This window comes from Bubalus bubalis, chromosome 6, assembly GCF_019923935.1.
Source record: "Bubalus bubalis isolate 160015118507 breed Murrah chromosome 6, NDDB_SH_1, whole genome shotgun sequence".
Taxonomy (NCBI): Eukaryota; Metazoa; Chordata; class Mammalia; order Artiodactyla; family Bovidae; genus Bubalus; species Bubalus bubalis.
In genome coordinates, this window is record NC_059162.1 from 26,359,263 (window position 1) to 26,376,302 (window position 17,040).

The 17,040-nt window shown below is 43.8% G+C and overlaps 1 protein-coding gene across 3 annotated transcripts in view; it reads right to left on the reverse strand.

Moving 5' to 3' along the window:
* TTF2 (transcription termination factor 2) overlaps positions 1 to 17,040 on the reverse strand; it is a 50,557-nt gene that overhangs the window by 20,300 nt on the left and 13,217 nt on the right. Inside the window, exons 4-13 of one of the 3 annotated variants that reach the window (XM_025288025.3) lie at positions 15,373 to 15,439; positions 13,236 to 14,016; positions 12,916 to 13,061; positions 12,486 to 12,600; positions 11,749 to 11,931; positions 9,923 to 10,050; positions 7,340 to 7,421; positions 4,817 to 4,927; positions 3,096 to 3,246; positions 1,046 to 1,151 (exon numbers count right to left, since the gene is read on the reverse strand). In XM_025288025.3, coding sequence (XP_025143810.3) covers positions 1,046 to 1,151; positions 3,096 to 3,246; positions 4,817 to 4,927; positions 7,340 to 7,421; positions 9,923 to 10,050; positions 11,749 to 11,931; positions 12,486 to 12,600; positions 12,916 to 13,061; positions 13,236 to 14,016; positions 15,373 to 15,439 — 1,870 coding nt within the window. Of the gene's footprint in view, positions 1 to 1,045; positions 1,152 to 3,095; positions 3,247 to 4,816; positions 4,928 to 7,339; positions 7,422 to 9,922; positions 10,051 to 11,748; positions 11,932 to 12,485; positions 12,601 to 12,915; positions 14,017 to 15,372; positions 15,440 to 17,040 lie in introns of all 3 variants that reach the window. The other 2 variants (XM_045166060.1, XM_006054092.4) reach the window with 2 other exon arrangements.

Below are 17,040 nucleotides of genomic sequence, written 5' to 3' on the forward strand. Positions count from 1 at the left end.
TCTTGCCATCTCCTGTCTGAGACGAGCCGTGCTGTGTAGTGCTGTACCGTGTAGAGCCATGCCGTGTGGGGCCACCCAAGACAGGCGGGTCATGGTGGAGAGGTCTGACACAATGTGGTCCACTGGAGAAGGGAATGGCAAATCACTTCAGTATTCTTGCCTTGAGAACCCCACGAACAGCATGAAAAGGCAAAATGATAGGATACTGAAAGAGGAACTCCCCAGGTTGGTAGGTGCCCAATATGCTACTGGAGATCAGTGGAGAAATAACTCCAGAAAGAATGAAGGGATGGAGCCAAAGCAAAAACAACACCCAGTTGTGGATGTGACTGGTGATGGAAGCAAGGTCCTATGCTGTAAACAGCAATATTGCATAGGAACCTGGAATGTCAGGTCCGTGAATCCAGCACTCTAGAGATCACCCGAAATACAGGAAGCTGTGAATATTCTATTGCACTAAAGAATAAAAGTGTATGCAAAACAGTAGGTCTTGGAACAACACTGCATTTTCAGGGGGGAAAAGCCCATAAGAGTTATGCAATAAAGCCCCTACATAACTGAGACTAGCCTGGACACAGCAACATTCAGGTTTTTTCCCCTGGTTATTGTTTAGCCTCTGGCTCATTGTAGCCTTTTTCTTTGCAACCCCATATCCTGGGAGGTGGAGTAAAGGCAGGGAATAATGCCTTAATATCAAAATACTAGTCCTGACACTGAATACAAAACACATCCTGAGAGTACACCCCAAAGACTCTCAAACAAACACTGCAACAAGTGAAGCTTCCCTATATTTACACCATGATCAACACAACTGCAATGTAGTCATTATCTCTAAAAAGCAGCAAACTGCATCTCCACCTTCAGCACTGAGGAGGACGCCTACAAAAAAACAGAAGGGACAGAGGAAAGAACTCTGTTTCCACAGGAGAAGCAGCATGAAAGCTCAGGACCCCAGGAAGGGGACCTTTCCATCTCTGATGCTGTAAAAAGACTCCTATTAATCTGCAGTTCCGACCCTACTTCCCCAGCAGGGTCCACGCCTCACCTCCACACTGGGGTTTGCACCCGGGATCTGTTCGTCTTGTTTCGCTGTGGGAATCTCCTTGGCCAGGAGGCTGTAGGTGGTGATCACGATGTCATACCTGGAGAGGCTGCAGATGCAACACAAAGCAAAAGGTAAACCATCCAGCATGACTCTGACAAAGCAAGACACAGTTGATTTCCTTCACAAAAATCTCTCCAGCAGAACTCATTAATTTGTGTCAATTCACACACACACACTCACACACACCCTGAAGAGGTAAATTTTACACACTTGACTTCCTTATCACTTACCACTGGTCATTTTTAGAGACTACTCCCTGTAACTAGAACAGCCCCCCTCTTCCCAGCCAAGTCACAAAGGATCATCTCTGGCTGGGGTCAAATTAAGCTTGATGAGATCTGACAAGAACAGAAAGTTGGGCAGGATTGGAATTTAATATTTCGTTAATTTGACACAGATGATTCTAAAGTCCCAAGGAAGTAAGAAAACTCTGAAGTCCTGTTCATCTTATATCAATGGTGCTTTCTCCCCATTGTTCTGTAATGGATTCATGAAAACCCATTCATCTAGCTTTGATATTTGGGCACAAAAATACATGCTATACACTTTCAGCTCACCTCGCCTATACTCTTTACATGTAAAGATTCTTAATGAAAAGCACAAATCTTTCTCCAAGGAAGCTTAATATTGTGGACCTGAGAGAACTTCAGTAAATACTTCCGATAATGATGACATGCAAATTTGGACAGACAGTGATGCCTACTTGCTGCCTGAGCATCATATAAAGGCGTATGATTGAGAATGATTCCTATTAGTCAGCTAGTGCACTCAGGACACCAAACCCAGTACAATCAAAATGCATATCATGTAAGATGGAACCGACTTCTAAACAAAAATCTATAGTACCCCATGCCAGAGAAGGCGTGCAGGATGGCCACTACTGCCCTGATTCCTTTCGTCTGCTGAAATGACTACCAGTCATGAGAGCTGGTGTGCCCTTAAGACTTAGGGTCATGATTCTGGCAATTCACCCCCGAGAGACTACTGTGTTGTTCTTTAAGAGATAAAATATCCAGTATCAGAGGTTGGGGAGAGAGATTACTTAGACGGAAAAACAACTCAGTTCTTGACTAGATCAGCAAGTATTCAATCTACACCATCATATCATAATTAAAAACAAAAAACAGGTCCTTTAAAACTGAAAGACAAAGAATAGGACTACAATCACCATCTGAGGAAACATTTTCTTTCCTCCTTCCTGGTCATCCCCCTTTAGGAATTCAGTTAGGTTTAATCCTAAACTTTTGAATCTAAACTTCTTAGATGGTTCACATATGAAAAATACAGCCATAAACATTTAACTAGCATATATCCGGAGAAGGCGATGGCACCCCACTCCAGTACTCTTGCCTAGAAAATCCCATGGACAGAGGAGCCTGGTAGGCTGCAGTCCATGGGGTCGCGAAGAGTCAGACACAACTGAGCGACTTCACTTTCACACATTGGAGAAGGAAATGCAACCCACTCCAGTGTTCTTGCCTGGAGAATCCCAGGGACGGGGGAGCCTGGTGGGCTGCCGTCTCTGGGGTCGCACAGAGTCGGACACGACTGAAGCGACTTAGCAGCAGCAGCATGTATCAACTAATCATTAATATTGTATCAAGATGCTCTGTTAAGACTGAGTTGGTTCCATTTACACTAACAGAAAAAGATTGTGAATTTGGAATCAGATATTCAATCAGGAAATAATTGTGACATATCCCTTTTACCAGGGCAACTCTGCTACTGCCTAGCTGATGATTCAGGCATCTCAGGCTAACTTGCATGGCAGCTTGTTGAGAATGGTGACGGGATATAGCTCAGAACACCAGTCCCTCTCAAGATGCATCCCTCAGCACCGGCGAAGGCTGTTTGGCGATGACAGTGCCTGTGGTCTCCACAAATACCATTAGCCTTGATTAAATGAAATACCAGAGCACACAAAGGCCAAGACGACCCTTCAGCCAAGACGCTGGACACCTCATACTGACGGCAACGTTTCTGCACTTACACTTTTGCATGTTGATTCCGGTTTGGCCCATGATAGAGACAGACTCTTAATCTGTTGTGGCTCACATGTTTCTCCACCTCGTTTTTCCAATGATGGATCAGAGAAGCAGGACAGATGATTAGTGTTCCATGAGAAGTGAACTCAGAGGAGTCTTGAGAGGGGGGAAAAAATCAACACCTAGTTACACGCATTAAATAGCTTTAACTTCTTCAAGGCATTACCTCTTTTCCTTGACTGATGTCTATTCATTTAATCAATATTTTTAACAACTGTTGCTCTTATTTCTTCATATAGCTTATACCTTGGAGATACTGCAGGCTGGGATCCAGACCACAGCAATAAAGTGAATATCACAATAAAGAGAGTCACACAAAATGTTGCGGTTTCCCAGTGCATATGAATATTTATGTTTACAGTACATTATAGTCTATTAAGTGTTCAATAGTATAATACTTTTTAGATACTTTTTAAAAAGATACATAGTTTAATTTGAAAATATATATTTATTGCTAGACAGTGCTAACGTCATTTGTAATCTTTTTACTGATGGGGGGTTTGAAGTATTCCAACAATTAGCAAAATGTGGCATGGAGACGGGAAGTGAGGAAATGCTGGTGCAACAACAGCCAAAACCTCAGGGCTGACGCAGACCCTCGCCAGCCAAAGCAAAACAGAACGCTACTGTGAAGCGCAGTAAAACGAGGTATGCATGAAGTAGAACAGAAACTGCAAAAAAATAATCTTTTAACTCAAAACAATTATTTCTTTTCCCCTGTAAAAGTGGAAGAAAGAGGGGCTACAAAGGGAGAGGAGAGTGGCTAGTACATTACTTCAGTTTAAAAAACCAAAAAACCTCAATGCACTTTCCCAGTGGTGAGAAGACAGAAGCTGGGTCATTTCCTAACTCTTCGTTGATTCATTAGAGGGCAGTATTATTACCTTCCTTTGAAAAGCAAACCTTAATTACATTCATACTGAAGAACAAGTACCAAATCCTCTAGGATAAGCAAACATTACTTCAGAACCAGATGGTGATGGCGTGTCTGTGCCTGTGCCCCTGTGCATCTGCAGTGCACACAGGTTGCGGCTCCACACAGCGACAGAGGACCCAGCTGCAACAGTGGTCAATGGAGGCCCTGAGAGCAGACGGCCAGTCCTTTGACTATCTAACCAACCGAGAAATGTATTTGAGTACATGCAGTTTACATGTGGTGTCATCTATATGTAATATACAGGACCTTTAAAGTACTTATACAGTTACTACATTTTAAAAGCAGAGATAGAAATAAGAAAAACTCTCTAGAATATGGAAATTTCTGGAATTTCAGAAACATGGAAAACTGTCTACTATGGTGGCTGAAGTCTGAATTTGTTACAGATCTTCCTTCAGAAAATAATATTTTAATTATTTGGGTCTACCCTGTAGTTATGTTCTCAACATTAACAAAAACAATCATTAAGTTTAAACTAACATTTTTAGACTTTTAGCTGCCACCATAAAACTGTTTCTAATCACAGGCCAAGCTAATCTTATATTTAAAGGAAAAAAATGATCACTTCTAGTTAGCATATTCAGTGTCAGAAATGATACTAGAGGAAAGTAACAGTTTTCCAAAAAATTAAATATGACCAAAGGCATCCTTTCATGGCTGAAAAACTTCCACTCCCCACTGCCTCACGTGATTTAGGAAGCAGCAGGCTAGCAAGACACTTGGGAATACCATTTTTGGAAAGCCAAGTCAAAGCCGTGCTTTCGTCCTTTTCTTTGCTTTTCTTTTGCGTCAGGATGAGTGCGATCATTGTCAGGGTTTTTCCTAACCCCATATCATCCGCTGGAAAATGAAAACAAAAATAGGAGAGGCAATTACTTTGGGCAAGGAATCAGTTCAACTTCAAGAGATGCGGTCAGGGCAGATACCAGCCTGGACCCTCTGCTGTCTGCACCACTCAGTCACTATGCTTTGCCTCCTCTAATGAACTCTTTGTCTTATTAAAATAAACACTAACTCTTGCCATTTATTTTGCGACCTAGGTCATAGACATTTATTATGACCTCCGTAAAATTTAAATCTTATTATTTAGATCTTATTTGAGTCTCTGTGTTTTATTGTTACTTATCCAATACATTCATTGGTATCTCTCTCAGTTTGATGATGTTGCCTGTGTGTATGCTAGTCTCTCAGTCGTGTCCGACTCTTTGCGACCCCATTGACTGTAGCCCACCAGGCTCCGATGTCCATAGAATTCTCCAGGCAAGAATACTGGAATGGGTTGTCATTCCCTTCTCCAGGGAATCTTCCTGACCCAGGGATCAAACTCAGGTCTCCTACACTGCAGGCAGATTCTTTACCATGTGAGCCACCAGGGAAAGTTCCAGATGTTGCCTAGTCGCCTTATTTATTACCCTGCAAAAGCAAAAAGGTCCCAGTAGGTATATCCTACTACCCAATTTACTACTGCAATTCTGGAGTTAGAGTTAACTCAAGACAGTCCTCACCATCCCCTTAACCATTCATCAGTGAAGGTCATAAATTAGCATTTCTTGGGTACCATCATCGTGCTAGTTGCTGAGCTTATCCAATTTACCATTTACACCCTATAAAATGGTATTATCTTCTTTTTAAAGGTTTTAAATATGCATTCTGACATAAGCAGAAGTAAAATGTCACAACATGGGCTCTGGTTCAAGTTCTGGCTCGGCCACTGAGCAGAAGAGTTACCACAGCAGCTGACTACTCTCCTCTGAAAGGCCAGCTTACAAGGCTGGCTCTCAGCTAGCACGTGGAAACTCATTTCAGCAGGGGTCCCCCCCTTCCCAGACTGGGAAGAGTGGCTCACTGCACCTTAACTGCTTGGACCCACAGTACAGTTTATACTGAATGCCTGCTTTCCCTCTGGGAATCTAGAATTTCAGTACCTGCCAGCCTGAAGCCGCCTATGTGGGTTTTTATCCCACAGTAAAAATTCTGGGTGCCAAGTCTCTAACAAGCTTCCATGGTTGGCAACGTTTTACCTGTGTTTTCATACATTGCTGCTGGGAGATTAAGTACACAGAGTGACTTCACTGGGATAGGACTTGAACCCGGTTTCCCCTAGACTGTGCCCCATGTGCCTTTTTCCCTTGCTGATTTTAATTTATATCAAATCAAAATAACTAAATTATTATTCAGTTTACTGGACTGCAATAAATTACACCCATGAATATGATGCTGGGCAAGACTGACGGTGGCGGGTGACAGAGGATGAGATGGTTGGATGGCACCATCAACTCAATGGACATGAGTCTGGGCAAACTCTGGGAGATGGCGAGGAACAGGGAAGCCTGGAGAGCTGCAGTCCATGGAGGTCACAGAGAGTCGGACACGACTTAGCGACTGAACAGCAACATATGACTATATGCTGTGCATTCTAGCAAATCATCCAACCAGAAGGTGAGCTTGGGGACCAAGACACAGCCACTTACTAGCCGTAGTGGACCTCTGTCACGTTTTCTAGAAGTTGAACACCTTGGAAATTTTTAGTGATGAGGCTCCAAAGCAGAGCCTGGAAAACTTGCTTCCTGCCTCCTCTGTAGCTAAGGCACCAGCAGCAAGATCAGGCTCTACAGAGACTTACACTCACAGCAGACTTTGTTTCAGATGTGAGCAACTTCAGAAGATGAGGGTCCCCATGAAGCCCTCTCAACAGGAAGGGGTGGAGACAGCAGCGTGTGGCCCTGGGGAGCGGTGCTTTCCTCTACTGCTCCGAGGCACGGAACAGCCGTATCATTCTCACAGGACATTCCATTGGTAACTTGACTCTGGCCATTGCTCCTAGAAGTCTGGCCTCCAGCTTGGCCCTGCACATCTTCCAAAGATTCTGTGGGCCACCAGAGAATAAACCCTCCCTCTGCTTAATCAGCCAGAGTCAGTCTCTACTGCCTGCAGCCAAGACCTGACTGATCCTATGGCAGTGTACTCTGGAGCACGTAACTTAATCTTCCTGACTGATGCTATGGCTGTGTACTCTGGAGCATGCAGCTTAAGCTTCCTGACCGATCTTATGGCTGTGTACTTTGGAGCTCATGGCTTAAAGTTTCCTGACTGATCCTATGGCTGTGTACTCCAGAGCATGTGGCTTAAGCTTCCCACACTACAGTTTCCTCATCTGTCAAACAGGGTGTTAGAGTAGCTACCCACAACAGTTGTTGAGAGGACTGAACAAAGCAATGTATCTGTGGGCTCTTATCCTAATGCGAGACTCACCCAAAATTCCTCCTCGTGGCTTCTGGCTTTCCCGCCATAGCAGCCAGGCTAATGCCTGCTTCTGGTGTGGCAGCAAAGAGATCTGACAAAGGTAATAACCGAAAGTTAGGTACCGATTTCTGACGAGAGGCTATGCTAGAGCCTGGCCACATGGACTCCCTCCTCCACTCGTTTATTTTCTGTAAGTGACCCTCCCAATCTTCTGGTTGTCAGATAAGCCGCTTCTTTCACCTTGAAGTCCTGGACTCCACTCTCTCACTGAGGGCCACATGTGCTGGCCTGCACAGAACAGGTATCATTCATGCCGACTGCCCAGCCTGTCTATCAACGGCTGCCTCTGTCCCTCTCAAGTGACTGCTGCTTTGTCTGCTTCATCAATCCAAGTCAAGATCTCTGAGTAATCACCCTACTTCCACCAGCCGTTCTGCTGGCTCTTCCTCGTTATCTCTTCAGTGTGACTCTCCTCTCTGTGGGCAATGTCTCAGTCTTCAGTGCTAGTCATAAATTGATGGCCCTTTAACTGGGGGCCTCCCTGCTAGTCTTCCCTTCATCCAGTTTATCTGGAATTCTGTGATATAAATAACTTTCTTAAAACATCCCTGCTCAAATTTCTACGGTGATTCCATAACATCTCTTAAGCTGTGCTATGATTAGTCATGTCCAACTCTTTGCGACTCCATGGACTGTAGCCCGCCAGGCTCCACTGTCCATGGGGATTCTCCAGGCAAGAATACTGAACTGGGTTGCTATGCCCTCCTCCAGGGGACCTTCCCAATCCAGGGATCGAACCCAGGTCTCCCACATTGCTGGCAGATTCTTTACCATCTGAGCCACCAGGGAAGCCCAAGAATACTGGAGTGGTTAGCCTATCCCTTCTTCAGGGGAATTTTCTGACCCAGGAATCAAACTGGGGTCTCCAGCATTGCAGGTGGATTCTTTACCAGCTAAGCTACTAGGGAAGCCCTCTCTTATGCTGCTGCTGCTGCTGCTGCTACTAAGTCGCTTCAGTCGTGTCCGACTCTGTGCGACCCCAGAGACGACGGCAGCCCACCAGGCTCCCCCATCCCTAGGATTCTCCAGGCAAGAACACTGGAGTGGGTTGCCATTTCCTTCTCTAAAGCATGAAAGTGAAAAGTGAAAGTGAAGTCACTCAGTCGTGTCCGACTCTTCGCAACCCCATGGACTGTAGCCTGCCAGGCTCCTCCATCCATGGGATTTTCCAGGCAAGAGTACTGGAGTGGGTTGCCATTGCCTTCCCCTCTCTTATGTTATCCTAGTCTAAATTCCTCCACCAATGCTAGGCTCCATAGCAAGAGACTCTTTGTGCTAAGTTACACCACCTGCTGCTCCGAGCTCAGGGGCTGTTCTTACCTGATCATCACTTACTAATATCAATATCTTATCTTCCCTCCGACCACCACTCCCTCTCACTAGAGTGTTTGGTTTCTACCCTATCTAAAGGCTTGCAGTTTCTTTAAGGCACAAATAATACTGCTGACCTAGAAAAACTTTTCCTTTGTTTCAAATGCCTTTGTACTTTGCATATACTTCACAGTATGTGACAATACACATTTTCTGTCTTACAATGATTGTCTAATCATCTTACATTGATTGTACATGCATTTTCACTCCAACTAGTTCATTAAAAGCAGCAATTCTTCTGCATCCCTGTGGCACCTATTAAAGCTCAATAAATGAAAAATGCATCTGTTACTGCTACAGACATATAACGTAATGATGTTAAGGAAAAAAAAAGTGTTTTTTATTTTAACTGCTAAACAGAAAAAAACACCATAAGGGAAACCACTTGAGTATGATTTGTAGAAAAGATATGTCAGAATGGCTCTCTGGGACGTCCCTGGTGACAAAGTGGAAAAGAACTCACTTGCCAATGCAGTGGACACAGTTTCAATCCCTGGTCCAGGAAGATTCCACATGCCGTGGAGCAACTAACCCTAGCACCACAACTCCTGAAGCCCACACCCTGGAGCCCACGCTCCACAACAGAAGAAGCCATCTCAATGAGACGCCTGTGCACCTCAAGGAAGAGGAGCACACCCTCGCCGCATGCAACCAGAGAAAGCTCATGTGCAGCAACAAAGACCCAGAGTAACCAAAACTGCTGCTGCTGCTGCTAAGTCACTTCAGTCGTGTCCGACTCTGTGTGACCCCATAAACGGCAGCCCACCAGGCTCCTCTATCCCTGGGATTCTCCAGGCAAGAACACTGGAGTGGGTTGCCATTTCCTTCTCCAATGCATGAAAGTGAAAAGTCAAAGTGAAGTCACTCAGTCGTCTCTGACTCTTAGCGACGCGATGGACTGCAGCCTACCAGGCTCCTCCATCCATGGGATTTTCCAGGCAAGAGTACTGGAGTGGGGTGCCATTGCCTTCTCTGAACCAAAACTAAAAACACATAAATAAAATTTTAAAATAGTAAATTAAAAAAGAAACCAAAAGGGACTATTTAAAGAAAAAAGAAGAATGGCACTCTGGTAGGCACTTTCCCAATGGTTGGGCCCCCTCCTCGTGGGTACTAGGGCATTATCCAGGATACTCTGGCCTGCGGGCCTTCCCAGCTCACCTTCAGCCCAGCTGGATCCTCTGCCATGGCGGTCTCCCCAGGACAAGACTCAAGAGATCGATGCAGCTCATCAATGGCTTCACTTGTGATCTTCCACACTGCGTGAAGGCCATTCTGGCTCACAGCGCCTGCAGACAAATTGAGGTTGTGAGTATTATGTCCTGACCAGAGCTGCAAAAAGGCAATTCATTATTTGCCAGATGATGGATCTGTATGGGCTAAAAAGTCTTGCCTCCAGATTCTCCTAGCCATTCTGGCTCCTTTAGCCTCATTCTCTGTATGTCTGTCTTTTAAAGTTCACATTAACAAGTGCTCTAATAAAGTCTAATAAAGGACAAAGTAATAGAAAGTATAAGATAATCTATAATATTTTTTTTTTTTTTTCAGCTTTGAAGAGGTGGCAGAGAAAACAATACCATGAGAATTTTTGGAAAAAAAGACCCCTGGGGCTGGATTCCAAGAAGAAAAGCCAGCAATAGAAGAGACCGAGCTACAGGAAGTTGTCAAACTTCAGGCAGAGAGCCCTAAATATGCACATCCCAAGATGCCTGCTCTGCACGGGGATACTTCAGTGCTGGAGACCACTCATTCTATTAATACACAGAGAACTTCTACTGAGGTTAGGTAATAAATACAAGCACCTTAGCTGGTTGCAAATTTAGGGATGAAGTACCCAAATAAGAGACTTCTAAATGAATAAAAATTAATTATCCACTTAAATGTTAAAATGTTTTTACATGAAAATCTATTTTAATGGGATTCCTTCCTAAACATATTACATAACTTCTTACCTTAATAATCCACCTTAATTTCTCTAGGCAACTCCATCACCATGGTGATGACTGAATGATGCTGTCATGCAGCAGTGTTCTTCAGTCTGGCATAGCTTAAGCATGCCACTGGACTAAATATGTTTTCTTTTCTGTTTCAGTGGAAGTAGTTAATTCACAACACTGTGTTAGTTTTAAGTGTACAGCAAAGTGACTCAGTTATATGTATTTTTTATATATATTCTTTTCCATGATAGGTTATTATAAGATATCCCAGTGCTATACAGTAGATTCTTGCAGATTATCTATTTTACCTATATAAGTACATTTTCTCTGTGCCCTTGTAGAGGGATCCTTGTGTCACATGGCACCTTGTCTATCCCTTACCCTCTTCTGACTACTCCTTTTCAACTTTTCTCCCCTCTCTCCGGTTTTCTTTTTTCTCTCCTTTCCTTTCCACATCCTGAGCAGTTCTCAGGAGAAAACTGGCTTTTGCTTTTCTCATCGCTGTCAGCCCACCCAAGTTCCTGTGTCCTGGTCAGTAAACCATATGATCATATTACATAGCTGAGGCTCTCGTGGGGATCCTTCTCTTGCAGCTGCTTCAGAATTCATTGCTGTCTGTAGCGTTCAGGATGGAAACGCTCATTTAAATAGGGTGGTGCTGCTCTCTGTGGGTTTACTGGTCATGGTCACATACTCCCCTGCTCTGCCTCAGCACACACACAGGACTACAAACATATCCCCTGGTTTGCCTTCCTCGTCATGACGTGAGCTTGAGTTTTCACTCACAAACATTTAGTAGATGACTCCCACATGCTGGCCACCAAGCTGGTTGATTAAGGGCCATGAACAAGGCCAATGAACAGGGCAGACACCGTCTCTGCTCTCAAGAAGATCTAAATTGCACTGTGCAAAAACTCAGCTGCGCACCACCAGCTTTATTACCCACCACAGAACGGCTTCTCCCTTCTCAGGGACACAGAGGCAGCTATGAGGCCGCGCTTCACTTGTAGCTGTAGCTATTCCCCCCAGGGCCAGGCCCTCGGATCTCACCTCCACAGCACTGGCCAGACCCTCCGGCAGCTTCCTGGTGGGCAGCCTTCAGTCCTCGAGAACCCAGAGGCCAGAGATCCTGACCCTGCAGGGGTTTGGGAGGCACCAAGTGGGGAGGGTCAGTGGTCTCTTTGGTGAAGTTACTCTGCTGAGGTTCTTGAGTGTTACTCTTCTCCTTAGTGTCTGCTCAAAACACAGGGAAGAACAGATTACACTTCAGGAAAGTGAAGGAATTCTATGAGCGAGGTGAGGTCAAGAGGGTGGGATCACCATGAGCAGGGGAAGGCTTCCTAGAGAGTGTAGAATTTAAAACGCTTCTTAAACAATGGGAAAAGACTTGAGTCCACAGGAAATAGGAGGAAATTTTTATCAATCACAGATGCAACTTAAAAGGAAGCTCTGAAACAGACAACGAGATGGGCAGGTGAATGCATCAACCTATTCTTTTAATGTCAGGGATTGTTCCTCAGATTTTTTTTAGAATTTAAGTATTTACTGAATTTGTTACATTGCTCCTCTTTTTAGGTTTTGGGTTTTTTGGGGGGTGTGGGGCCACGTGGCATCTGGGATCTCGTCTCCCCTATCAGGGACTGAACCTGCACCCCCTGCATTGGAAGGCGAAGTCCTGACCACTGGGCAGCGAAGGAAGTTCCCCAACCTCTTCTTCATCAAAATGGCTCTTGAATATCTTGTGAAGTTCATGCAAACCCCGAGTTCAGGGGCAGAACCCCTTTTACCTTGCTCTGGGGAGAGGGCCAGGGCACTGAGTGCTTCCTCCAGCTCCTGAATTTGCTTGAGCAACTTCTGACCCTTGTCTGGAAGAGCCTGGATGTTCACCGATGCCAGTGTGCTCTGGAAAACAGATCCTATAAAATGGGTCACTCGCTCCTCTCGAGGTGTCAGAGGTAGTTTCAGATTAAAGCAGCCTAGAAAGCTAAAACTGTGACATTAGTCTTTTAGCCATATGTGTGAAAACCAGAACCTTTCTTCTTTCTAAACCCAGCTGATTTACCAATCCTGAACATATAAACACAGCAAAAGGCAGAAACTAAACATCCACCTGTGAGACCTTCCTTACATGAATATATTTCACTTGTTCGTGGCGTACCTTACCTGCTCACAGCAAGCAATGCTGCGACCTTATAAACAAACACAGGTAGTAGTTACCTTCTTTTGTTTCAGTTGTGTTGTGAGGAACACACGTTGGGCTGTTGGGTGTGAAGGTTCTCCCTTCTTGGAAACACCCGAGGCAGAAGAAACTTTGCTTTGCACACTCTGACCAGGGAGTTTAAGGTTCTTCTTCTCCTGTGTGTCTGGAGGCAAGTCAGAGAGTAAAGGGCTCCTTGGCTTAGACGAAACAAAAACAACGTCATCGTCCTCACTGTCACCACCGCTTGTTACGTCATCGTCCTCACTGTCACCACCGCTTGTTACGTCATCGTCCTCACTGTCACCACCGCTTGTTACGTCATCGTCCTCACTGTCACCTCTGCTTCTGTCCGCGTCTTGCCCCTCTCCTGCGGGACGCCCTGTGGCCAGTGGTGCAGGCTGAGCAGCTGGTTCCTTTGGAGCAGGCATGTCCCGGGTCTCCGACTGAGCCTGAAAATGGCCCTGGAGCAGACTCTTTTGGAGGGTCTGTGTGCTTGGGTCATTCCCTGTCTTTGTTTCTCTAGCCTCCCAGCTCTTACGGTGCTCCTTGTTGAGGTGCTCCTCTTTCAGGGGCTGGCTTATTGAGTGTTGACTGTGAACAATTTGAGGCAAAGGCTTAGTTTCCTCTTCTGTCAGAGGTTCTGATTCTTTCTGGACAGAATGACTCTCACTATCTGACTTCACCTGAAATGCAGATGGTTCTCTGAGCACATTTCCACAGACCTGTTTGGATTTCATCTCTAAAAGGTTTCTTTTGTGCATCCCTTCTATCTCCTTTGCTTCACACTGAAACTCTGTCTTCTCCCTTTGCTGCTTGTCTTGAACTGCAGATTGTTTTTTCTTTACTCCCAGGCCAGATGAGAGCTCCTTCTCCGTCCAGCACTTAGATTCTGACTTCTGTTCCTTCTTTTGATCCAGGAGTGGATCTCCCTTTTCTCTTTGCTTCTTATCAGCTGTTTTTTCCTCATCTTCACCTTTGATGAACTGTTTCCAGATGGATGGTTCTTGATTCTTATCAAGTACCTTGAATGGGTTTCTCTGGTGGCTGGAAGGATAATGAGATGGCTCAGAGGCAAGCTGAGACTTACTGGCTCCAGAATGTTCTTTAGAATTAGGATCCTAAAAGACAAAGGAAATAATCTAATCTTAATATAAAATATGAATGCAACCTTCACACCTAGAAGGCCTTTCTTTAGAGGAAATGGAAACACAGTAAAAGCAGTCCAATTTTTCTAAATGTTCCTGGGATCATTCTTTGCTCTAGAAAGGACTGCCAAACTCGTTTCTATTTTTTTACTTTTTTTATTTCTTAACAGTACTTAAGTATTCATTAAGTATTCATTTTTTAACAGTACTTTCAATGCTTGGTTCCTTCTCTGTCCGTGATCACTGCTTTTATAGGTCTCAAGGAAAAGCAGTGTCCAGGTCAAACTTTTAATAATAGCAATAGCCCCAATGTGTATTTTTCATGAAAACGACTCTCTCAAGATGAACTTTTCCCCAAGCCTAAACAGCTCTGATTTTGGCTTTAGGATGGTTTCACAGTGCAAATCTAGGGCCTTACGTCCAAGCTATCCCTCTACAAGTCTCAAGACCTCCCTCAGTCTAGTTCCTCATGTAGTAGACATCTGCAGGGTCTCTCCTAGTTCTTACATTCCAGAAGCTTATGAATTACACCCAGTTTAAATAAACATCAACTAGATATCAGTCTATAAAAACATGTTGGGACTTCCCTGGTGGCTGGTGGCTAAGCCTTCATGCTCCCAGTGCAGGGGGTCTGGGTTCAGTCTCTGGTCAGTGAACCAGATCCCACGTGTCATAACCAAAGACCCTATATGCTGCAACTAAGATAAGAGTAGCCAAATAAATAAACATTAAAAAAAAAAAAATCCTGATGTTAGTCAAGTAAATTTAAATGTTTTCCCTAAATAGGAGAATGCTAACTATAGAATGGGCTTCCCTGGTGGTTCAGATGGTAAAGCATCTGCCTGCAAGGCAGGAGACCTGGGTTCGATCCCTGGGTGGGGAAGATCCCCTGGAGAAGGGAATGGATACCCACTCCAATATTCTTGCATGGAAAATTCCATGGACAGAGGAGCCTAGCAGGCTATAGTCCATGGGGTCGAGAAGAATCAGACACAACTGTGCGATTAACACTACTATTATTAACTATAGAACAGACAGATGTTTATGTATGACTGAGTCCCTTCGCCGTTCACCTACAACTACCACAACATTGTTTGTTAACTGGTCATATTCCAATATAAAATTAAAAGTAAAAAAAAAAAAAGATCCATAGTCCTTTGAATTAAGAGTCCCAACAGGGTCTACCTTGCTGAAAGAAGAGAACTGTCTTTCAGAGAAAGTACGATGAAGACCAATCAGTTTACAATGGACTTTAGGGTCTTTTCAGGTGATCCCACAGGTTAAACATCTTTACACAGTCAGATCTGAAAACAGGTAAATAATTCCTACCTGCCATGGGATATTTCCACACCACTGCTTCCCCTCAGCTTTACTTTTAACACATCGGAAGCACAACCTGATAAAGTATAAAACACAAATAATCAAGCTTGTGAAAATCCATTAAAATAAAAATGAACTTGTTTTTAATTCAAGAAACCCTTTTATAATTATTTGATAACAGCTTTGAAAGGTCACTTGAAACCAATTAATCTTTTTTTTACTTTACAACATTGTATTGGTTTTGCCATACATCAACATGCATCTGCCACGGGTGTACACGTGTTCCCCATCCTGAACCCCCCTCCCACCTCCCTCCCCATACCATCCCTCTGGGTCATCCCAGTGCACCAGCCCCAAGCACCCTGTATCCTGCATTGAACCTGGACTGGAGATTTGTTTCTTATATGATATTATACATGTTTTAATGCCATTCTCCCTAATCATCCCCCTGCCTCTCCCACACAGTCCAAAAGACTGTTCTATACATCAGTGTCTCTTTTGCTGTCTCGTATACAGGATTGTCGTTACCATCTTTCTAAATTCCATATATATGCATTAGTATACTGTATTGGTGTTTTTCTTTCTGGCTTACTTCACTCTGTGTAATAGGCTAAAGAGACACCTGTACCCCAATGTTCATCGCAGCACTGTTTATAATAGCCAGGACATGGAAGCAACCTAGATGTCCATCAGCAGATGAATGGATAAGAAAGCTGTGGTACATATACACAATGGAGTATTACTCAGCCATTAAAAAGAATACATTTGAATCAGTTCTAATGAAGTGGATGAAACTGGAAACCAATTACTCTTACATGTACTACATTTAAAAATTCTTTACTGCATAGGATATTTACAAGACCTGAGAAGTGAAAGAATACAGATGTCATAGTAACCAGAGGGTATTCATAAATTTATTCTTTTAACTCTACAGAATGACTGACATGGGAACACTGATCCACAAGGGCTGCTAAAATCAGAAAAAAGGAGATAACCAGACATATGTGTCCCTAATGAGAAGCCACAATACTTCCTATAAAGTAAAAAAAAAAAAAAAACACAAACAAAAAACCAAGCCAAATCAAAACAAAGATTTCCCAGGTCATCCAATGGTTAAGACTGTGTACTTCCTCTGCAGGGGGCCTGGGCTCCATCCCTGGTCTGGGAACTAAGACCCCACAAAACTTATAGTGGCATGGCCAAGAAAAGAAAACTAAGACAAAAACAAACCTGAATCTGGTCAAACCCCTGGATCCAATTAGCAATTTACAGGAAATGCAAACAGATGAACACATAAAACTAGACCAGGGGACGTAATCTGCAAACTCTTAACAGTGGGAAATGCTATAAGACAAACAACTTGATTTCTTCAACAAGTAAATCACAAGGGAGAAGAAAAAGACTGGGGGGACCTATTTAAGAGACTTAGAAAAATATATCAATTAACTGCGATCTGTAGACCGTATTAGAATCCTGACTTAAGCAAACAAGCAAAACTACCAAAAATAAACTATTTATAATATTTATGAATCTTCTGGAAATCTGTACTCCAACTGGTTAAGAAAACAAAATAACAGTCCAGATTTTTTACAGCTACACACTGAAATATTTACAGAAGAAATGACATTATGTGGAATCTGTCTCCAAACATGGAGGAGCTGGTGGGTAGGGTGCAAG